Source organism: Schistocerca serialis, chromosome 2 (genome assembly GCF_023864345.2).
Source record: "Schistocerca serialis cubense isolate TAMUIC-IGC-003099 chromosome 2, iqSchSeri2.2, whole genome shotgun sequence".
NCBI lineage: Eukaryota > Metazoa > Arthropoda > Insecta > Orthoptera > Acrididae > Schistocerca > Schistocerca serialis.
In genome coordinates, this window is record NC_064639.1 from 805,597,811 (window position 1) to 805,622,879 (window position 25,069).

General features: G+C 42.0%; 1 protein-coding gene across 1 annotated transcript in view; it reads right to left on the bottom strand.

Moving 5' to 3' along the window:
- Positions 1–25,069, bottom strand: part of LOC126458051 (ATP-binding cassette sub-family C member 4-like) — a 401,284-nt gene that overhangs the window by 278,811 nt on the left and 97,404 nt on the right. The window contains exons 4-5 of the mRNA XM_050094849.1: positions 13,749–13,850; positions 13,495–13,629 (exon numbers count right to left, since the gene is read on the bottom strand). Of these exons, the coding sequence (XP_049950806.1) occupies positions 13,495–13,629; positions 13,749–13,850 (237 nt within the window). The remainder of the gene's footprint in view (positions 1–13,494; positions 13,630–13,748; positions 13,851–25,069) is intronic.

Here is a 25,069-nt window from a genome sequence, read left to right on the forward strand (position 1 = left end):
ATAAAATAAACCTAAATTGCTTGGGATTTGCTGATGACCTAGCATTACTAGCTAATAATATTCAGGAAGCCACGAAACAAATAACAAGCTTACAAAATATAGCACAAAAATTAGGACTCCAGATATCATTTGAAAAGACTGAAATAATGGTAACAGATCCACTTGTAATAGATCACATCACAGTGAACAATAGGGAAATTAAAATAGTGAAACAATTTAAATACCTGGGTGAAATTATAACACATAAATTGGACGAGAAACCTGCATGGCGAGCAAGAACTAATAAAATGATAAAAGCTCAAAAACTAACATGGTCTACGTACAATAAAAAATGTCTATCAATTAAAACAAAATTAAAACATTACAAGACGGTGGTTCAACCAGAGGTTACATACGGAAGTGAAACTCTTTTTAAAGTCACCCAGAAAAACAGAATTGACAAAATTTTAAAAGTAGAGAGAAGAATTGCTAGAACATGCATAAATAAGAAATATCAAAAAGCTGGGCAATGGCGGATAGTTCCAAATGAAGTGGTATACAGAGAACTGGAGCCCATCACCGATACTATACGAAAGAAAAGGATCTCTTTTTGTGGTCACATTCTGAGGACACCAGAAACCAGATTATCAAGGAAAATTATTGAGAAACTCTGGAATTTGAAACAACAAGGAGGATGGCTTAAGGAAATAAGAGAGGATATGGAAGAACTGGAAATAACTCTGGATGATTTGCAGAACAAAACGCCAAATTTAAAGAAGTTGAGGGACACAGAAATAAGATTTAAACCAAAAATTGACAAACGACATACAATGAAAAGGGTATTTACAGATGAGGAACGACGAAAAGCATCGGAAAGAATGAAGAGATACTGGGCCACTCGGAAGGGGAAAATACCAAAGAAGAGGACCAGAAATGATTGACTGAAGTGGTCCAATGAGGCCGTAAAAGCAGAAGAAGAAGAAGAAGAAGAAGAAAACAAAAACTCAAAATATAATTTTTACACTCACTGGATAGCGAGATAGACTAGTCTATTAGCTGAAAATCAGAAACAAAGGCCTCCATAACAGAGAAATATAGATCTTATAGAACTGTCATCACAGTCCAGTTTGAATATTTTCAGTATTCCCCTTCATTCATCTCCACCTCCTTCCCGTTTTCGTACCCCATAGTCTTTTCACTGCTCCTAATTCATACCAACACATTTCTTTTCCCTTTCCTCATATTTTCGCCATCTAAAACGTGCATTGCTAGGGGGAAACGACACCCAAGTTACGCCACTGTTCTTTAGTCTCCAGCGGCGTGCTAGGTATACCTGCATGGGTTCCGTTGGGACGACTGCTCCGTTACCAATGTGTTGAGCTTAATAATCTGCAGCATTATAGCAGATGACGTAAAAAGCTGGCTAACCCAAAAAAAGAACTTTAAGAGAAATAATAGCGTTAACGGTAACGTTACGACAAGATGAAAAAGCAACTGTTTGAAGGAGAGCCGCATGTGTCAAAAGTTCATCGAGACAGAGGAGAGGACTGTTCACAAACATAAAAATGTATGAGTGTAGCGACAGGAGGACAGGGTGTATATACACGGTGTAACAGGTATAACTGCAGCTACTTAGATTGTTGACTGACGTCGGTGTACTGAGAAACGCTCCATCAGAATTTTCTTCATTTGCAGACTAATAATTAAGCTGTTAAGAGTAATATGGTTTTAGGTTGGTTAGTACCTCCAAGCACGTGTGGCAAGAGAAAGCCATTAATGTTTATTTTTTCGCGGGCAGCATATCGGATGCTGAAGCGTGAACACATAGATGCAAAGCAGCTAGTCTATACTGACAGGCGTAGTCCAGTTCAAAAATGTTCAAATGTGTGTGAAACCTGATGTAACTTAACTGCTAAGGTCATCAGTCCCTAAGCTTACACACTACTTAACCTAAATTATCCTAAGGACAAACACACACACCCATGCCTGCGGGAGGGCTCGAACCACCTCCGGGATCAGCCGCACAGTCCATGACTGCAGCGCCTTTGACCTGCGCGGTCGTAGTCCAATAACTGGTGCAGTTACAGCCATGCAGAAAACAAAAGGTCGTAAAATTTTGTTACGTGCTTAGGGAAGACTGTTCGACAAAGAGAAAAAAATCCCCGGCACACTGAAGTATGTACTTATTGAGCCGTGGCGGCTCATATCGATAGTGCCACTCTGGTGGTTGATCTTTACTGCCACGGTCAGGGCGGTAAGCAGCGCCCTCTGGGGCCTACGCGAGGTGTAACGAGGCGAGGCCCTGTGGGTGTGTGCTCCGGGACGTGGCGGAAGACGGTTGTCGGGTTGACGCAGCGAGTGTGCGACCGGACCTATCGCACGGAGATATACTAGTTGGCTCTGACCGGAAGGCGCCGTACCAAGCAGCCGGAAGCGGGCGTCCTGTAATTTGTGTGAAGGAGTAACGATTTTTGCATTGGATGTCCCAGTGGCTCCCGAGAGTTGCGGTGACTGCTTTCGGGGAAGAGAATTGGTAAGAGCTTGTGTCTACGCTCTTTTCCGTACGATATTGCTGCCTGCCGTTATAAACGGGTGAAAATCAGGCGCTTGTATTGACTATACGGGAACTGATGTAAAATCACATTTGTGATTGAGTCTCACTTGTACTGTGACAATTTAGAGGCGAAAACTGTGGTGGTTTCATTAGGTCTGGTTCTTTGCTGTGCAACTAAGGAAGTCAGTTATTTGGGGTAACTGAGGGAGCACCATTATGTTGGTCTAAGTGATACGTTCTCCACGTTTTGTCTATGGCTTTGCGAACCGCAATCGTGGGGGAGTACACGTGTGAGTAATTTGCTATTGTATTGATGGTTATGTTGTAAAGACTGTTCTCTGGTGTGTTAAATCAGGCGCTGATTTGTAGCCAATCTAAGCAGAAGTTACCATTGCTACTTGCTTATGTGCTACTGTCCTTATGATTGGCGTTGTTTGTCTGTTGATTGTGGGTGTGCTCACGTTTAAAAAAAAATTAATTACGGCTACTATTCATGAGGGTTGTCTAGTAAGGAAATTGCTTAAGCTTTTATCATATGCTGGTCTGTTTACCTATCACATTGGCTTTCTATGCAGTAACTGAAGGAATGTGTATAGTGGTTCAAGATTGTAGGCTGACTAGTATCTGTTCTTGAGTTGTGTAAGGATACGTGATGAGTGCATCGCTGTAGTTTTTCGCGTGCTACATTGCGGGGTGTCGGTGCGGTCCTAGGGCTACACTTGTGATGTATGTTATGTTGAAAGGCAATTAACTGTACCAAACTTAAGAGAGCTTTTCGTTTGTTTTAGGTCTGTACATGGAAGGATGTTGATATTTTGTCGATTGCGGCTATAACTTCCTGTGTGGGGACATCCTCTGAGAGACTTGTATTCTATTGTTGCAGTGCAGTCCATCTGAAACGTGCTGCTTAAAACTTGGGACTGCAGCTCTCTGATGTTACATATTACTGTTTAATCTTTAATGTCTTGGATGTAATATGGTTGTTGAGGATTATATAATTTTGATCGCTGGTTCCTTAAAGGAAGTATTTCGTTTTAAAATATGTGCTCGGTCAGAGCCTATTTAAATATGATTTTAACTCATCATTCAAATTTTCTAGTCTTGCTTTCTTAGAAGGCTTTCAGTTAAATGATTACTAATTGCCTGTTTAAATGTTTGAGTGACTTAAAGGAAAAGAATATTATTTGGAAATTTGTACTGATTGTTCCTTTTGGGTAATACCTGACTTATGTGTTCAATAAATGTCTAGTCAATGGTGATGCACTGTTCTATTGCTAGTCTACCCCTTCCACTCCACAGCCTATTGAACTGCTTTGTGTCGAAATTGTGTTCAGAACACCCCTCTGACCTGACACCTCACTTATTAAGGTACCACATGTAAAAATATCTGCACTTGTAGCTGTTACGCATATATATACACACCATCAAGGATAGTGTTCAGTGGCAAGAGGGTATAATAAGTGACTCTTGAGGGATCATTGGTGATCGGATGGTGCTCAGGAGGCCTGCCTGTGCACCTTCTGTTTTGAGTCTGCAGGCAGTAACTGTGTTCAGTTTAGAGGTGAACAGTGTCTGCAAAATCCATTCTAGAGTACAACCACATCCCAACAACAATGAAGTAATCATGCTGAACAGTTTGAGCCATTTGAACAGGGTCGCTTTGTGGGCTTGCAAAAAGTTGGATGCATGTACCAGCCGACTGTTGCACATGTTGGGCACAATGTGTTGGTGGTGTGTTGTTGCTTTCAGCAGTTGTCTGTGGAACGTTGCTACACCTCTAGACCACTTTTTAGACGTTTACGTATTGGAGACACACGTCAAGATAGACGCATTATGAGAGCAGTGGTGGCTGACCAAACATCATCAAGGGACAAAATCCAGGAACATGTTGCACCTTCTGTTTCATCAGACATCATTGGGAAATGTCTGCTTGCAGCAGGATTAAGATTATGTGTGACTCTGGGCGGACTGCCACTGACACCAGGACACCGTCAAGCATGGCTTCTCTGGTGTCATGAAAGAGTTGACTGGAGAGTGAAATGGTGCTCTGTTGTCTTCACTGATGAGAGTAGGGTCTGTCTATATGCAAGTGATGGACTTACAAATGCTTGGCGTAGACAGAGTGGATTCGCCCCCATTCAAGACTTCATGGCGTCGTGACCATCAATTAGAATTCACTGGCACATTTGGTGTTTCTGCAGGGTAAAGTAACCACTGCACGTCACACTGCACAGGCTTTTACTCCCGTGCTACTACAGTTTCTTCGACAGCTTTTTCAGCAGGAAAATGCATGTTAACATACGACTCCTGTGACACAATGTGCTCTTCGTGGTGCACAATAACTGCCCTGACCCACAAGATCAACACATCTCTTGCCAATTGAGTACGCATTGGACTTGATGAAGCGGGTGCTTACTCCTCCAGGGCCTGCAAGAATTGTGGCCTAATTCCAACAAAAGGTGCAAGATGGTTGGGACAATCCGTTGCAGGATGCCATTCGGCACCTTTATTGTCATCTGCATACACGAATACAGCCTACGTTGCTGCCAGAAGGCATACACTGTATGCTGACGTGACTTTTCGGACATTCTTTTAGTGTGACATAAGGACATCAATCAGCATGATTGGCTTCGCTGTAGCTTTGTTTTTTACAAAAATATGAACGGCGGTATGACTTTTTAAAATGGCAACCTGTATTTTTTAATTCGGTAACATTTCCTCTCCGAAAGACCTATTCAAAAATGTATCACAGTGTACCAATGACTGAAACACAACGTTATTAATTACATAACACAACACCGACGTTGACGCTCCCAGAGCTTAGTGCTGGTACTCGGGGTAATGGAACGCATCCACGTGCGACGCTGACAGAGGACAAATGTAAACATTAGTAGGATGCACACTCGTCATTCCGTCAACCACCGTCAGTTGAAGAGTTCTGTGAGTAGAATGTACACCGACGAAGAGAAGATAAAAATGCTACTCATCTATGGGGAATATAAGTTAGCAGAACAGTAATTGCAATACTGTTTTCATATGCGTGGGTACATTTAGCACAGTAGTTTAGTGCTTTTAAATACTGTTGTGTAGAGTAGGCATACAGTAAAGGCTGCCCTTCCTACAAACTGAATCGACATAACGTTACTTTTATTGTTGTTGTTGTTGTTGTTGAAGGTAGGCGAAATGCTACGCAGGCAGGGGAACTGTACAGAGAGCGATATTTTGACAAGAACCCACCTTCCCGACGCATGTTTTCTCGTCTTGTTTCGACCCTTCAGGAAACGGGGCGTTTCAACCCACGACAACGGAATCGTCGTAGCACAGACGAAGCTGCCGAAGTTACTGTTCTTGCTTCCGTTGCTATGAATCCACATGTGAGCACACGACAGCTTAAACATGAGACTGGCTTTCCTAAAAACAGTGTACATCGTATTCTTACACATCACCGGTTCCATCCTTACCATGTACATCTACATCAAGAAGTGCACGGGAGTGATTTCCAGAATCGTGCACAGTTCTGTCAGTGGGCACAGCAGCAAATCCTCGCCAACCCGAACTTCTTCTCCAACGTTCTATTTACCGATAAATGTTCCTTCTCAAACAAAGGACAGGTAAACACAAGGAACATGCATTATTGGTCCAGTGACAACCCACGATGGCTTAGACAGGTGGAATATCAGCGTCAGTGGAGAGTTAACGTCTGGTGTGGGATGCTTGGTACTACAATTATTGGTCCTTATTTCATCAAAGGTAGTCTAAACGGCTCAGCGTATGCCAACTTCCTCATACGAATTATTCCTCCTCTTCTGGATGAAGTGCCGCTAAGAACCAGAATGCTTATGTTGTATCAACATGATGGGTGTCCAGCACATAATGCCTTGCGTGCACGTCGTGTTCTGAACCGAAGATATTCTGTCAGATGGATTGGTTGAGGAGGAGCAGTTACTTGGTCTGCTAAGTCTCCTGATTTAAATCACCTGGACTTTTTTTCTTTGGGGATGCTTTAAAGATGTTCCCTATAGCGATATTCCATCAACTCCAGAGAACATGCAGAAACGTATCGTGCTTGCTTGTAATTCTCCTCAGCAGGCAACACTGGAAGCAGTAAATAATTCTTTCATTCAACGTTTGCACCAGTGTATCGGTGTCCAGTGTCACCGCTTTGAGCACCTTTGAATTTTCTACTCCTGGGCAATGGTACATGAGAGTCAATCTCAATTTTGTGTTATGTTTTTACTTGCTTTTCATTTGTTTTCAGACAACTCCAGCAAGTGGATGAGTTTGTGATCCCGCGCCCGAAGTCAATGTAATTAATAACGTTGTGTTTCAGTGAATGGTACACTGTGATACATTTTTGAATAGGTCTTTAGGAGAGGAAATGAACTACCGAATGAAAAACACAGGGTGCCATTTAAAAAAGTCATACCGCTGTTCGTGTTCAGCTAACACGAAAGCAACCATGCTGATTGATGTCCCCCTGATGGCTAAAGAACATTTGCTTGAAACGTTTTGTAATTTGTATCTGGACAAACAGTTCCTTAGGATGGTCAAGATAAATGGAACACACACGCATATATATATATATATATATATATATATATATATATATATATATATATATATATATATATTCGGTTTCAATAAATCCAAGAAAATATTTTCTTTGTGACTCTCCAGCTCTCAGACAATAAGACAATACACTCTACTGTACTGAAATATTTTTGATATGAGGTGTGTCTCCGTTCCACCCGTCATCATCGACAGTAAAAATCCCTTGCCAGCAAACACTGTCGTGCTCAAAGTCCTGTAATAACAGCACACACACACACACACACACACACACACACACACAGACACGCACAAACTCCCACGCGCGCACACGCCCTCATTATATATATGGCATTGAACACGACGGTGTCTGCCTGCAAGGGAATATCACTGTCGATGATGACAGGTGGATCGGAGACACACCTCATTTCAAAAATATTTCAGAACAGTAGAATGTATTATCTGAGAGCCGGAGAGTCACGAAGAAAATATTTGTTTGGACGTACTGAAGCCGACGATATCAAGCAACTTCACAATTACTAAAATAAACGTTAGGGTTCAAAAATGGTTCAAATGGCTCTGAGCACTATGGGACTTAACATCTGTGGTCATCAGTCCCCGAGAACTTAGAACTACTTAAACCTAACTAACCTAAGGACATCACACACATCCATGCCCGAGGCAGGATTCGAACCTGCGACCGTAGCAGTCTCGCTGTTCCGGACTGAGCGCCTAGAACCGCTAGACCACCGCGACCGGCAAACGTCAGGGAGCACAGGATGTGTGCACAATACTGTATTGCGTAACCGACGTGACAGCTCAGTAGCCCGCCACTATCATAACCTATTGTGTCGTCATTAGTGTTCGGGTGAATACAAGGTTGTTTAACGGTGGAGACCACTTGCAGTTAATTATTCTGCAGTCGTGTAGTGACAAAGCAGTCTTATCACCTATTTATGCACAATACGTTGCATTTGTTTACTTTGAGGGTCTACTGCCAATTCCCGCACCAAGCCTGGAGTCTCCACAGATCTCCCCGCGTTTCGCTGCTATTTTCTAGCGTTGCGCCTTTTTCATATACGTCAACATCGTCCATGACTGACGATTATATACAGAGCTACGTATTAAGTGGTTCTGAGAGTATGTTTTGAATGGTTTTCAGAACAAAACAACTGTTGTGTGTGTGACCACGAATGAGGAATTACGTTCCATGTATTGCGTAACTATAATGGCACGAAACAAAAATGCCGATTTATTTTCAGTTGCTAATGTTTATGTGTACGCGATACATTTTGCTGATTCGGAATACGAAAGAAATCTGAAATGAAAGTTGTAGTCTGATGATTTTCTTTGTATCTCCCCTTCTCCAGAGCTGATTTAGGGGATAATTAGGAACCTAATTGAGAGAGGAAAATATCGGCCACAAAAAAAAAACGAAGTTACCGTAAATAAGTAGAAAAGATATTACAGGTAAATATATTAACAGATAGTAAGGAAACTATTGTCGTTATTTTCTTCAGTCCGAAGACTGGTTTGATACAGCTCTCCATGCTACTCTATCCTGTGCAAGCCTCTACATCTCCGAGTAACTACTGCAATCTACATCCGTTTGAATCTGATTACTGTATTCGTATCTTGGTGTCCCTCTATGACTTTTATCCCCCACACTTCCCTCCAATACTAAATTGGTGATTCTTTGATGTCTCAGAATGTGTCCTACCAACCGATGCCTTCTTCTGGTCAGGTTGTGTCACAAATTTCTTCAGTCTCCAGTTCTAATCAGTACCTCCACATTAGTTACGTGATATAACCACCTAATATTCAGTATTGTTCTGTAGCACCACATTTCAAAAGCGTCTAATCTCGTCTTCTCTAAACAGTTCATCATCTATGTTTCGCTTGCATACACGACTACACCCAATACAAATACCTTCAGAAAAGGCTTTCTGATACTTAACTCTAAGCTAGATGTAAACAAATTTCTCTTCTTCGGAAACACTTTTCTTGCCATTGCCAGACCACATTTTATATCCTCTCTACTTCATCCATCATAAGTTATTTTGCTGCCCAAATAGCAAAACCAGTCTACTAGTTTCAGTGTCTCGCTTCCTGATTTAATTCGACTACATTCCATTATCCTCGTTTTGCTTTTGTTGATATTCATCTTATATCCTGCTTTGAAGACACTGTCCTTTCCGTTCAGTTGCTCTTCCAAGTCCTCCGCTCTCTCTTTCATGCCTCTCGACTCTTATAATTACCGTCCGGTTTCTGTACAGGTTGTAAATAGCCTTTCGCTCCCTGTATTTTACCCCTGCTACCCTCAGAATCTAAAAGAGGGTAGTTCAGTCAACATCGTCAAAAATTTTCTCTAAGTCTGTAACTGCTATAAATGTACACTATGTCATCAAAAGTATACGGACACCTGGCAGAAAATGACTTACAAGTTCGTGGCGCCCTCCATCGGTAATGCTGGAATTCAATATGGTGTTTGCCCACCCTTAGCCTTGATGACAGCTTCCACTCTCGCAGGCATACGTTCAGTCAGGTGCTGGAAGGTTTCTTGGGGAATGGCAGCCTGTTCTTCACGACGTTCTGCACTCAGGAGAGGTATCGACGTCGGTGGGTGAGGCCTGGCACGAAATTGGCGTTCCAAAACATCTGAAAGCTGTTCTAGAGGATTCAGGTCAGGACTCTGTGCAGACCAATCCACTACAGGGAAGTTATTGTCGTGTAACCACTCCGCCACAGGCCGTGCATTATGAACAGGTGCTCGATCGTGTTGGAAGATGCAATCGCCATCCCCAAATTGCTCTTCAACAGTGGGAAGCAAGAAGGTACATAAAACATCAGTGTAGCCCTGTGCCGTGATAGTGATACGCAAAACAACAAGGGGTGCAAGCACCCTCCATGAAAAACACGACCACACCCTAATACCACCGCCTCCGAATTTTACTGTTGGCACTACACACGCTGGCAGATGACGTTGACCAGGCATTCGCAATACCCACAACTTGCCATCGGATCGCCACATCGTGTACCGTGATTCGTCACTTTACACAACGTTTCCCCGTGTTCAATCGTCCAATGCTTACGCTCCTTACATCGAGCGAGGCGTCGTTTGGCTTTTACAGGCGTGACGTGTGGCTTGTGAGCAGCGGCTCGACCATGAAATCCAATTTTTTTCACCTCCAGCCTAACTGTCATAGTACTTGCAGTGGATCCTGATGCAGTTTGAAATTCCTGTATGATGGCCTGGATAAATGTCTGCCTATTACACATTACGACTCTCTGCAACTGTCAGTCAACAGGCGCTTTTGTGCTGTACGTGTCCCCTCACCTTTCCACTTCACCATCACTTCGGAAACAGTGGACCTACGAATGTTTAGGAGTGTGAAAATCTCGCGTACAGACGTATGGCACAAGTGACACCAAATCACCTGACCACGTTCGAAGTCCGTGAGTTCCGCGGAGCGCCCCATTCTGCTCTCTCACGATGTCTAATGACTACTGAGGTCGATGATATGGAGTACCTGGCAGTAGATGGCAGCACAATGCACCTAATATGACAAACGTATGTTTTTGGGGGTTTCCGGATACTTTTGATCGCATAGGGTAGGTTTGCAGTTCCTCAACCTATCTTCTAAGAGAAGTCGTAGGGTCAATATTGCCTCGCGTGTTCCTACATTTCTCAGGAATCTTCCTCGAGGGTGGCTTCTGGCACTTTTTCCATTCTTCGAGGAAACTACTAGTAGAGAAAACGAGTAGTGCTGTGAATGAGACAATGAGCATTTGTGCCAATAATGTAAATGGCTCTGAGCACTATGGGACTTAACATCTTAGGTCATCAGTCCCCTAGAACTTAGAATTAAACCTAACTAACCTAAGGACATCACACACATCCACGCCCAAGGCAGGATTCGAACCTGCGACCGTAGCAGTCCCGCGGTTCCGGACTGCAGCGCCTAGAACCGCACGGCCACCGAGGCTGGCCAATAATGTAAAACTGTGAGAAAATAAATTAACGAACTTATGAAAAAGAATCGTCTCTCTTGCTGTAATGAAGAGTTGCTTAAAAGAAAATAATTTCAGGAAGTAGATGAGGGTTCTTTTTCTGTCAACAACATATAGTTATGGGAAGACAGTGTACTGATTTTTGTAGTGTTTGTCATCGGTGGGTCCAATTTACAATCCTACACATTGTATGATCGTTACTGCATAACCATGCCCCCCAGTCTTTTTGCATGGTGAAAATTTCTTATCTCGTGGTAGCTGGGCTGCAATCTGGAAACTCCTCCTAATTTTCGTGCTGTTCCTCATTGTTGTAGTTTACAACAGCGGCTGCTATCTCCCCAGTTATTTGTGCACCAGTAAGCATCACTTTAAGTATTTGTCTGCGTTCCTGAGTTGTCAAGAAAGCAGCCGCCCAACCACAAAACCACTTGTCTGTAACAGAAATGTCTGTGCTATCGTCGAGTGTCCACAGATGTACCTAACTTGGCGGCATCCCTATTGCTATCTGTCAGATGTTATGGGGAAAACACTTCTCCAGCAAGGCAAACACTTAAGCCATCTCTGTCTGGCTTTTAGAAGTCTCGCCAGTTGTGGAATAAGTCTCCCTCACATCCTCAGCGCCCAGTGGTGAAATATTAGAGAATAATTACTAGAAGCTAGGGCAAACATCTTGTAATTTGTAATGTCAGGCATCTGAAGTGGTCGGTGGAAGAAAGTGCTAACCTCATTTTAGTAATGGTTAGACTGATCGCATTATCTGATGAGTTTTCGAATATTCCACATGCTGAAAACGAGCACTTTATCTGTAATATTAGAGAGAACTATCTAGTATACAAATAAAAACTTTCTTACCTTACTGTATTTATGTTAACCTTTTCGAATTTAAACAAGCATATAACACGCAGTAACTCAAAACACCCTCTTATCCCTTAGCACTTTCTTCCGCCGTCCCTTTCAATTAAGTGGAGAGTAATATATACAGCTTTATAAATTGACTCTGTCACTGTAAATGGATGAAAAAATTTATCCCGCTGTGTAAACGTTTACAGTACAGTATATCTATTACATCAGTACTGTCTGCTTGTTGTATTTGATTTTTGTGGATTATAAGCTGGAAGCGGTCTGGTTCTGAAGTTTAGAAATGGTATTGGCTAAAGTCTCAGCAATTTCTGGAGGTCACCACGTTCTCTCTAGAGACTCACATCTACAAGAAGTTTTTATCATCTGTGCTATGGTGAAAAGTGTTTGTGACTACTCAAAAATGTTCAAATGTGTGTGAAATCTTATGGGACTTAACTGCTAAGGTCATCAGTCCCTAAGCTTACACACTACTTAACCTAAAGTATCCTAAGGGCAACACACACACCCATGCCCGAGGGAGGACTCGAACCTCCGCCGGGACCAGCCGCACAGTCCACGACTGCAGCGCTCTAGACCGCTCGGCTAATCCCGCGCGGCTTGTGACTACTACACGTGAATATAGTCATATACGCATGCTTTACTATCGTTATGTTCTGATTGTCAGAATGACTCGCCAAATTTTTTACCGGGTGCCCCACACATCCAGCAAGTAAGGGCGTACGCAGCGAGCGGCAACTGACTTTTCCTTCCTCAGCCCTACCCTCTAGGAAACAAGTCTTCACAGACCAGATTTGCACTATCCACCGCCAAACGGACAGATGTATTAGTTTAGTATCAGGCTGAAGGAAGTCAGGGTATGTAGTGAGCACTGACTAGAAGCAAATGTGCCAAGAGTCTTTTGTCATCAAAACTCACAACTGTTTCATCATTCACTTCTCTGACCTGCCCCCTTTTGCCCACCTCGCGCCCTTCTACCAGATACGCTGAGTATGCTCATACTGGTAAGAAAATGTGGGAGAAGATATCTCGCAAACAGAATGTTAGAGCACAATAACCTACAGCGATAACAATTCAGTTTACAGGGTACAAACACATGCGCTGCAACACCCTCAAACGGCAAGTGTTTTTGTGCAAGATATTGCTGTATATGGCTAAAATGTGGCTACACGTGTAGGGGAATACGATTCCCAGCGACAAATATTTTGCGTGGTGAACTTACTATTGGAGCTGTTTATTCATTTTTTAGTATGAGAAAAAATAATTAGCTAAACAACAAAGTTAAAAGCTAGAACAAGATTATAATACCAAAATAAAGGAAATTCCCATCTTTTAACTTCCCTCCTAATACAGCAGTTTGTCGGTACTGCAACAACAGAAAGACCCCCCAATTACTTTAAAACAGCTGACAAAGAATATTTTTTTATTTGTCACATATCGGCAGTCTGTAAGTGGCTTCACGATTTCAGCGTGAAGCAGAGGAACATCGAGATGATTTATTTGCCTGTGTGTTGCAGATTTATCTATGCAGTTGACGAGCTTACCTGAGTATTAGCTGATCAAACAATTCAAATACACCGTAGATGAAGTAGCGTAGCCAGAACGTTCGGAAAATCGCCATTGCGAAGCTGGGTTTGGAGTGCTTCTGCTTCGCTCTGGTAAGTTCCTCATCCCAGGACCTACAAGAAATAACTAAAGTAATTAATGAAATTTGAGTGCATGTTCCAATACCAGTTTTTCTTATGAGCGGTGAAGCTTAAATAACTTTATACGTCGAAAAAATAATGCGAAATCCTACTTTTGCAGTCTGTCAGCCAGTTCTTCTGTGGCATCGCTGTCAAGCCTGTCGAAGAGGTCGTCTTCTGTCAGGGTTTGTTTCCATACGGTCCTTCGCATCCACCTAGTATAAAAAAAACTAATTAATGTAGTTTCATTACCTGTTATGAGGATACTGGTACAATGCACCGATTTAGAATAAGTCATATTAACTCGAACAGCAATAAAAGAGTAATTTATGTGCTGTTGTTTGATTACACCATAGGCGATCAGCGACTAGAGCCTTCATTATCATCCATACATGGGACGATTGAAGATACAGCAACCAGGTAAATCCAGTCCCAAGGAAGACATATGACATACTGATATTCATTAAATGAATTGGACTATTGCAAGTATCCGATTTAAGGCAGATAAGCCAAAAAATAAAGTTAGACATACGTCAGAGTGCAATTCGTTGAATCTATCCAACACTAAATGAATCCTAAGGCCGAGTGTGAACACTCAGTTGCCCTGTTGACTAGACCTACTGAGTCAAAACCAATTAGCCTTGTGATTTCAGCTCGAGTAAACTGTTTAGTAGCAAGGGTGCGCGAACAGTCTGGGATCCGCAGCAGGTACGACTGACAGTTGAAACAGAGAAGATCCAAATAAGAGCACGAAAACGTTACGGAGATGATCAGCCAAGTCCAGTGGCAAGAGATGCAAGAGAGGCGTTCTGCAACACGTTGTTGATACAGTTAAAAGTACCAAGAGCTTCCTGGAAGTGTCAACCAATATATTTCTCCCTCCCACTTATGTCTCTCGAAAAGGTCATGAAGATAAAATTAGAGAGATTAGAGCCCACAAAGATACCTACCAGCGATCGTCTTCCCAACCACGAACCATTCGTGACTGGAACAGGAAAAGGAAGAATTGAAGTGGTACACAAAGTAATCTCCTCCACATACAGAAAGGTGGCAGAAAGTTGGCTTGTGGAGAGCAGATGTAGACATAGATGTAGTTGTCGTAGGGATTTCCTCACAGCCATTGGTTTATGTGCTTCGTTCTGACGTTATGCTCTGTCAATAAATATTTATAAAAAGTATAAAACAAATAAAAGTAGAAGGAAATACTCAGTACATCCCACTATCAATAACAGATTATTTCTCCTTCCCGTTTGGCTCATCCGTTGAGCACGTTAATTTGGATCAGCCTCTTTTCTTCTGATTTTTATTCTGGTCCAGTAATCTATCATTCGCATACTCTGGAAAAATTCTTCACTCGTTTTTCCATAATGTTTTTGCCTCGATTCTAATTCTTTCCTGGAAACCTATGGCAATTTCAGCTTCTAAATTGGAAAACACCCTGTTGTAAATCTCTCTTAACTGTATTCCCATTTCGTCCAGATCTCTTCGCACCTCTTGGATCCAGTATATTTTGTTTCCGTTGCTCACAAGTAACTTCAGTATCTGATGAATCAATGTCTCCTGGCCCACTTCACAACGAAGTGGCGTGGCGCTGGCGGGACGTAAGCGATGCACGCTGTAGTGGCGCTATCAAGAAACCCAGGACGGCCGTGCTACCATTGCCGACCCACAAAATTCTTTGCGGCGAACAACAAGTGAAGTATAAAAGTGCTTGAACAAGGAAAGGAAATGTAAAGTTAATATTTGTGAATGGAAGACAACAAAATGGTTCAAATGGCTCTGAGCACTATGGGACTTAACTTCTGAGGTCATCAGTCCCCTAGAACTTAGAACTACTTAAACCTAAGGACATCACACACATCCATGCCCGAAGTAGGATTCGAACCTGCGACCGTAACGATCGGGCCGTTCCAGACTGTAGCGCCTAGAACCGCTCGGCCACTCAGGCCGGCGGAAGACAACAAACGCAAGGCACTGAGGAATAGTGGATGCCCTTATACATCGAGGAGCAACGCTCATTTTCGTGGGAATCACTGGATAGTTGAGTCGAAAAACGCTGTAATTGCAACATATAAAAAAATAAAAAAGTTGTAGCTACTTGTTAAATATTTGCATGTTCTAATAGAAAGCAGGTGTTGACAGATGTGAAAATTACCGAACTATCAGTTTAATAAGTCACAGCTGCAAAATACTAACGCGAATTCTTTACAGACGAATGGAAAAACTGATAGAAGCCGACCTGGGGGAGGATCAGTTTGGATTCCGTAGAAATGTTGGAACACGTGGGGCAATACTGACCCTACGACTTATCTTAGAAGAAAGATTAAGGAAAGGCAAACCTACGTTTCTAGCATTTGTAGACTTAGAGAAAGCTTTTGACAATGTTGGTTGGAATACTCCCTTTCAAATTCTGAAGTTGGCAGGGGTAAATTAGAGATCGAAAGGCTACTTACAATTTGTACAAAAAGCAGATGGCAGTTATAAGAGTAGAGGGGTATGAAAGGGAAGCAGTGGTTGGGAAGGGAGTGAGATAGGGTTGTAGCCTAACCCCGATGTTATTCAATCTGTATATTGAGCAAGCAATAAAGGAAACAAAAGAAAAGTTTGGAGTAGGTATTAAAATCTATGGGAAAGAAATAAAGACTTTGAGGTTCGCCTATGACAATGTAATTCTGTCAGAGACAGCAAAGGACTTGGAAGAGCAATTGAATGGAATGGACAGTGTCTTGAAAGGGGGATATAAGATGAACATCAACAGAAGCAGGACGAGGATAATGGAATGTAGTCGAATTAAATCGGGTGATGCTGAGGGAATTAGATTAGGAAATGACACACTCAAAGTAGTAAATGAGTTTTACTATTTTGGGAGCAAAATAACTGATGATGGTCGAAGTAGATAGGATATAAAATGTAAACTGGCAATGGCAAGGAGAGCGTTTCTGAAGAAGAGAAATTTGTTAACGTCGAGTATAGATTTAAATGTCAGGGAGTCGTTTCTGAAAGTATTTGTATGGAGAGTAGTCCCGTATTGAAGTGAAACGTGGATGATAAATAGCTTAGACAAGAAGAGAACAGAAGCTTTCGAAATGTGGTGCTGCAGAAGAATGCTGAAGATTCGATGGGTAGATCACATAACTCATGAGGAGGTATTGAACAGAATTGGAGAGAAGAGCAATTTGTGGCACAACTTGACTAGAAGAAGGGATCGGTTGGTAGGGCATATTCTGAGGCATCAAGGAATCACCAATTTAGTATTGGAGGGCAGTGTGGAGGGTAAAAATCGTAGAGGGAGACCAAGAGATAAATACACTAAGCAGATTCTGAAGGATGTATGTTGCAGTAGGTACTGGAAGATGAAGAAGATTGCACAGGATAGAGTAGCATGGAGAGCTGCATCACACTAGTCTCTGGACTGAAGACCACAACAACAACCACAACAACAGAGAAACGAAAGATCCTTTCATATATATCATTCAAAAGACTAGATTCCAGTCATTACCAATGCTAAGGACAATGGATTCCTTGTCCACAAGATGGGATGTTAGCGCACTAGACCAAGAGCTGCACAGAGGCACACACAAAATAACTGTGTATGCCCGGCTACAAATTTCGTGTGATGAACCTACTAACCTTGTAATATATTTTACAGAGATTTGCAGAATGGCGTTTTACCTCAAAAAACAGTACCTGCATTAAGAAAGCGTAAATAGATAAACATGAAACAATATTTTTGTTCTCCTCAAATGTTTACTATTCTTAGCTACAACTACAGCTACGACAGAGTTATGCATCATCATATGTAATGTTATTAATAACGAGATTTGTCGGCTAACATGTTTATTTCCCCAGGAATGTGCTGCCATGCTTCGTGGTGCACACTGTGAATGGGAATAGTCTGCGCGATTATGATCGTATAACTGATGACATTTATGTACTATTTCACAAAACTTTACAATAAACTCTAAATCATCCTTGACACTTCAAATTACACTACTGGCCATTAAAGTTGCTACACCACGAAGATGACGTGCTACAGACGCGAAATTTAACCGACAGGAAGAAGATGCTGTGATATGCAAATGATTAGCTTTTCAGAGCATTCACACAAGGTTGGCGCCGGTGGCGACACCTACAACGTGCTGACACGAGGAAAGTTTCCAACCGATTTCTCATACACAAACAGCAGTTGACCGGAGTTGCCTGGTGAAACGTTGTTGTGATACTTCGTGTAAGGAGGAGAAATGCGTACCATCACGTTTCCGACTTTGATAAAGGTCGGATTGTAGCCTATCGCGATTGCGGTTTATCGTATCGCGACATTGCTGCTCGTGTTGGTCGAGATCCAATGACTCTTAGCAGAATATGGAATCGGTGGGTTCAGGAGGGTAATACGGAACTCCGTGCTGGATCACAACGGCCTCGTATCACTAGCAGTCGAGATGAAAGGCATCTTATCCGCGTGGCTGTAACGGATCGTGCAGCCCCGTCTCGATACCTGAGTCAACAGATGGGGACGTTTGCAAGACAACAACCATCTGCACGAACAGTTCGACGACGTTTGCAGCAGCATTGACTGTCAGCTGGTAGACCATGGCAGCGGTTACCCTTGACGCTGCATCAAAGACAGAAGCGCCTGCGATGGTGTACTCAACGACGAATGTGGGAGCACGAATGGCAAAACGTAATTTTTTAGGATGAATCCAGGTTCTGTTTACAGCATCATGATGGTCGCATCGGTGTTTGGCGACATCGCGGTGAACGCACATTGGAAGCGTGTATTCGTCACCGCCATACTGGCGTATCTCCCGGCGTGATGGTATGGGGTGGCATTGGTTACATGTCTCGGTGACCTCTTGTTCGCATTGACGGCACTTTGAATAGTGGACGTTACATTTCAGATGCGTTACGACCCGTGGCTTTACCCTTCATTCGATCCCTGCGGAACCCTTCATTTCAGCAGGATAATGCACGACCGCAGGTCCTGTACGGGGCTTTCTGGATACAGAAAATGTTCGACTGCTGCCCTGGCCAGCAAATTCTCCAGATCTCTCACCAACTGAAAAAGTCTGGTCAATGGTGGGCAAGCAACTGGCTCGTCACAATACGCCAGTCACTACTCTTGATGAACGGTGGTATCGTGTTGAAGCTGCATGGGCTTCCAAGCTCTGTTTGACTCAATGCCTAGGTGGTTGTTCTGGGTACTGACTTCTCAGGATCTATGCACCCAAATTGCGTGAAACCGTAATCACATGTTAGTTCTAGTATAATATATTTGTCCAATGAATACCCACCCGTTCATCATCTGCATTTCTTCTTGGTGTAGCAATTTTAATGGCCAGTAGTGTAGTGCGGATTCCTTTTAGTGCTCATGGGAAAACTTCACACTTTTCATTATTTACAGTCAGTTACCACTTTTCGCACCATCCAGATATCTCAGCTACATCATTGTGCAATTGATTTTGTTGATATGATGACTTTAAGAGACAGTAAATGACCGCATTATCTGCAAACAACCTAAGAGGGTTGCTCAGATTGTCTCCTAAATCGTTTAGAAAAATCAGGAATAGCAGAGGTCTATAACACTTCCTTGGGAAACGCCAGATGTCAGTTGTGTTTCACTCTGTGATTATCCGTCAGTTATATACTAAGAGCTGTGACCTTTCTGACAATCGCACAACTGACAAGTGAATGTTCTAAACCGACGTGTCGATACCTACCCTGAAATTTTTCACACAGGAAGTTACACCGAAAGAAACGCGCTGTCAGATTTTTAGCTGCTAATGTGCATTGCAAATAATCCTTAAAAATGTTAAAGTTACTTAATTTTGCCGCACACAACTTACACAGCTTCAAAAAAATTTTTTTTAAAAGAAAGCACGGTCAGTTGTAGGCTTTAATAGTCTTTACTAGCTGACAAACCGGAGTTGTCCGGTTATTTATTTCGCCAATTTCCTTTTAGAGACAAAAACCAAAAAATGAAATCTGTTTGTAATATTGAAAAAATTTCATTTCCATTCATTTGTGGAAACACCTTTGAATTTATGAAACAGTTTCTGTACGCTGGGTGCAGCTGCTTCGCGTGTCTGCAGCGTGATTTTGCAAACGTCTCAGGGGTAACGACTTGTTGTGGGTCTTCAGTAGTCTGTTGTTTTCGCCTTCGCAGTTTGAAAGAGTCAAAAGCGCTTCAAGTGTAAGAGGTTTCCTTAAGTCGACCCGACTCTAGGACTGTGTTAGTATTAAAATTTCATACATGATGCGGCATTTTTTCATGCTTCTGTGTTTACGACGTCATATCTCTTGCACTTTGTGTCGTACAGTGATATATTTGTGTAGGTACATTCATAGGAATATGTGGATACTGTATACGAAATATGTTGCGAATAGAGTTAGTAGCAATGAAGTAATAAATTTAAACGTCATGCACAATAACAGTTTTTCAGGTATCTCAGTGTTTACGACGTCATGTCTCTCGAACTATGTGTGGTATCGTGATACAATTCTGTGGGTGCATACTTGGATACAATCTGCGAAATTTATTGCGAATAGAGTTAGTAGCACAGAAGTTATAAATCTGAAAGTCAAAAATGATCTGCCTTTTTTTAATCATCTCATTATTTTGACGTCATATCTCCTAAACTACGATAAGTAGGTGGTTCTTACCCGCACACCGATTGTTGCTTGACAGTAAGGGTATGTGAAACAAGTTTTGTCGATATCAGTTCAGTGGTATAGGAGCACATGTTGAACATATACACATAATACACATACATACATTTTTATTACATGTATAGATTAATTGTGTGATTGGCCGATTCCGAGGATTATGCATTTCCAAGCATTTGTAGATAACTATCAAAATGGTTTATCATATTTGTCGTGACGTATAAATCATATTAGTATTCCACACATGAAGCCACATTTGACATCATCCGTGTAACAACATAATATATGGACGAAAACCAAGTGCTTATGTTACGCGACCACAATACACTAAGTGTTAGCTGTAATCACTCGCTATAAAAACTCAATCATTTAATGTGGCTTTATATGCGAAATAGAAATTAATTTGGATCCCACGTCAAATATGATACATCATATTATGGTTATTCACATGAGCTTGAAAAAGGTAAACGTCGAGATCGGCAGGTTGCACTATTAACAAAGAATATTACAGCCTACTACAGATCATGATTTCCTTTACAAAAACCAGATATTAGTCTGGCCACTCCACAGATATCCCTGATATGTGATTGCGCCTACAGTACGGCTATCTACATCGCTGAGCCACTCCCCACTTCCGACGGTCCTTGACTCGTAAGGTGATTGGGGGAAGGGGGTGAGGAAACGTATATTATTATTACTTAATCCCAATTTGATATAATTTTGCACACATGATGAAGGATTACAACGATGGTGATTAAGTTAACTACATTGGTAGACGCAAATTTGGAACACACGTTCATAGATGTTTTAGGGTATGTTGTGGCAATAGTGTCTCTAAGCGTGATGATAGTTTGCAGGGATGTAGATTCGTATGTCTCCTGAGGCAGCCAAGGGGCAAGTGATCCGTACCGCCCACCTTTCCATCAGATTTTGTGTGGTAAAGCCTTAATCGCGAAAACATAGAATGAGATGTCCTTCTATATTTTTGCCTGTAGTACGATGTGTCATTCGCTATAGTCAGAACGACAGCGATCTCTAGGATGACAGCCACTCCACGTTCCATATTACCATAATCACCTTCCTAATTCCTGGTCCTTTAATATTTGGACTAATCTTTGTAAGCGTGTCTATTACATCACATATCTGTCGATTAAATATTCTGTCTCATTTTCTAATACTAAGAAGTGCACTTTCTGCGAAAGTATGATCACATAATTACATTGTTTCTCTGATATGACGTGCAAATTCTGTACAGCCGTACTCTATAAGGCCTTCTTTCTGCTTTGCAAATGCTGACCTCGGGGCCGACAGAATATTCTTGTTGTAATTTCATTTAAAAATGTTTTCGACATTTATGCGTCACCTGATGGCAGTTTCTACACCAGCTTTTAGGGCGTTATCACCAAAGCGGACACGTGTAACACTGAACTTGTGACGCACGTGTGTTATCATGACACTCTTGCCTCGGCCTTTTCCCGATAGTTTGCTACACAACACATTTTAACGACCAAAAAACACATACTTCTGCGTATTTGTTGCCATAAATTTAACAGAAATATTGATATTACTAGTCACTGACGTTATCAGTCCACTAGTCATAGCGAATACTCTGTTCCAGAATCACAAGAGGAGGAGGTATACTTGGAAAAGACCGGGTGATACGGGATGTTTCAGTTACATTACATCATGGTCAGACGGGGATTCCGAAATCAGGTACTGGATTGTGAAGCGTACCCAGAAGCAGATACCGACTCAGAGCACAACATACGGTAGTAGTCATGAAGAGTAGGCCGAAGTTCAGGAGAATAGTCAGGAAGAATCAATACGCAAAGAAGTGGGATACGGAAGTACTAAGAGATTACGAGACACGCTTGAAATTCTCTAAGGCTTTAGATAAAGCAATAAGGAATAGCTAAGTAGGCAGTACATTTGAAGAGGAATGGACATCTCTAAAAAGGGCAATCATGGAAGTTGGAAAGATAAACTTAGGTACAAAGAAGTTAAATACGAAGAAACCATGCGTAACAGAAGAAATACTTCAGTTGATCGACGAAAGAAGGAAGTTGAAAAATGTTCAGGGAAATTCGGGAATACAGAAATACAAATCGCTGAGGAACGAAATAAAAAGGAAGTGCAGGGAAGCTAAGACGAAACGGCTGCGTGACAAATGTGAAGAAAGAGGAAAAGAAATGACCGTCGGAAGGACTGACTCAGTATACAGGAAAGTCAAAGCAACCTTCGGTGACATTAAAAGCAATGGTGGCAACATTAAGAGCGCAACGGGAATTCCACTGTTGAATGCAGAGGAGAGGGCGGAGAGATGAAGAAAGTACGTTGAAAGCCTATATGAGGGGAAAGATTTGTCTGATGTCACAGAAGAAGAAACAGGAGTCGATTTAGAAGAGATAGGGGAACCAGTATTAAAATCAGAATTCAACAAAGCTTTGCAGGACATACGATCAAATAAGGCAGATGGCATAGATAACATTCTATCAGAATTCTAAATCATTGGGGAAAGTCGCAACAAAACGACTATTCACGTTAGCATGTGGAATGTATAAGTCTGGTGACATACCATCTGACTATCGGAGGCCGGCCGCTGGTGGCCGAGCGGTTCTAGGCGCTTCATTCTGGAACCGCGCGACCACTACGGTCGCAGGTTCGAATCCTGCCTCGGGCATGGATGTGTGTGATGTCCTTAGGTTAGTTAGGTTTAAGTAGTTCTAAGTTCTAGGGGACTGATGACCTGAAATGTTAAGTCCCATAGTGCTCAGAGCCATTTGAACCATTTTTTGACTTTCGGAAAAATATCATCTACAATTCAGAAGACTGTAAGAGCTGACAAGTGCGAGAATTAGCGCCCAATCAGCTTAACAGCTCATGCACGCAAGTTGCTGACAAGAATGATATACAGAAGGATGGAAAAGAAAATTGAGAATGTACTAGATGACAGTCAGTCTGCCTTTAGAAAAGGTAAAGGCACCAGAGAGACACTTCTGACTTTGAGGATGATAATGGAAGCAAGACTAAAGAAAAATGAAGACACGCTCATAGGATTTGTCGACCTGGAAAAAGCGTTTGATAATGTGCAATGGCGCACGATGTTCGAAATTTTGGGAAAAATAGGAGTGAGCTATTGGGAGAGACGGGCAGTATACAATACGTACAAGAGTCAAGAGGGAACAACAAGAGTGGACGACCAAGAACGAAGCGCTCGGATTATAAAGGGTGTAAAATGGGGATGTAGTTTCCCCCTCCCCCCTCCCCCTACTGTTCAATCTCTACATCGAAGAAGCAATGATGGAAATAAAAGAAAGGTTCAGGAATGGAATTAAAATTCAAGGTGAAAGGATGTCAGTGATACAATTCCCTGACGACGTTGCTAAACTGTGTGAAGAGGAATTACATGATCTGCTGAATGGAATGAACAATCTAATAAATACTGAATATGGATTGAGAGTAAATTGAAGAAAGACGAATGTAATGAGAAGTAGTAGAAATGAGAACGGCGAGCAACTTAGCATCAGGACCGATGGTCACGAAGTAGATGAAGTTAAGGAATTCTGCTACCTGAGCCGCAAAATAACCAATGACGGACGGAGCAAAGAGGACATCAAAAGCAGACTAGCACTGTCAAAAAGGGTATTTCTGGCCAAGTGAAGTCTACTAGTATCAAACGAAGGCATAATTTAATGAAGAAATTTCTGAGAATGTACGTCTGGACCACAGCATTGTACGGTAGTGAAACATGAACTGTGGAAAACCCGGAACGGAGAGAATGGAAGCATTTGAGATGTGATGCTAGAGACGAATGTCGAAATTTAGGTAGAATGATAAGCTAAGTAATAAGAATATTCTGCGCAGAATCTAAGAGGAAAGGAATATGTGGGAAACAATGATAAGGAGAAGGGACAGGATAGGACACCTGTTAAGACATGGGGGAATGACTTCCATGGTACTAGAGGGAGCCGTAGAGGGCAAAAACTGCAGAGAAAGACAGAACTGGAATAAATCCAGAAAATAACTGAGAACGTAGGTTGCAAGTACCACCCTGAGATGAGGAGGTTGAAGAGGAAAGCAATTCGTGGCGGGTTGCATCAAACCTGTCAGAAGACTCATACCTCCCAAAAAAAAAAAAAAAAAAAAAAAAAAAAAAAAAAAAAAAAAAATTTGTGGCAGTAGTAATGAAGATGGAAACCTGCAAAAACCCCGTCTCTTACCGTTACAGAAAACCATTAATTGGAATCTGAAGCCTCTCTAGAGTAGCAGTGCTGTGTTTAATAAGGCAGAACAAAATCTTTCTCTTCGTGTCAACACACACACAGCCCGTGAGTTGTAGACATCAGGGCTGACAACGTGATATGCTACGCGACTACTTTTATAAACCATTAATTATCCGTCATCGTTCATTTTCCCCAGAAATCACTCCAAAAGCCTTATGAAAATTCTCACACCGTTGACATGAAGTTCGATCGAAAACCGGAGAGCTGATATTCATAGCTCATTACGTAAGAACGCCTCCAAAACTATACGTTCTTCTCCGACGAGTAAGGTTTCTGCATGTACAATTCCACAGATAGGTATTAGTGACGAGCAAAGTAACGCAAAACTAAAGTTCTCCACTGTGCAGTCATACAATTACCATACTTTCTCCTTCTGTTTCGCGTAAAACAGCGTCTCGGTAGAACTGTGAGGCAAACAAAAACGCCTAATATGTCGAAACACTTATGGTACTTGGCACTTAAGTTGCTGCTCGTGAAGATGCTGCTGT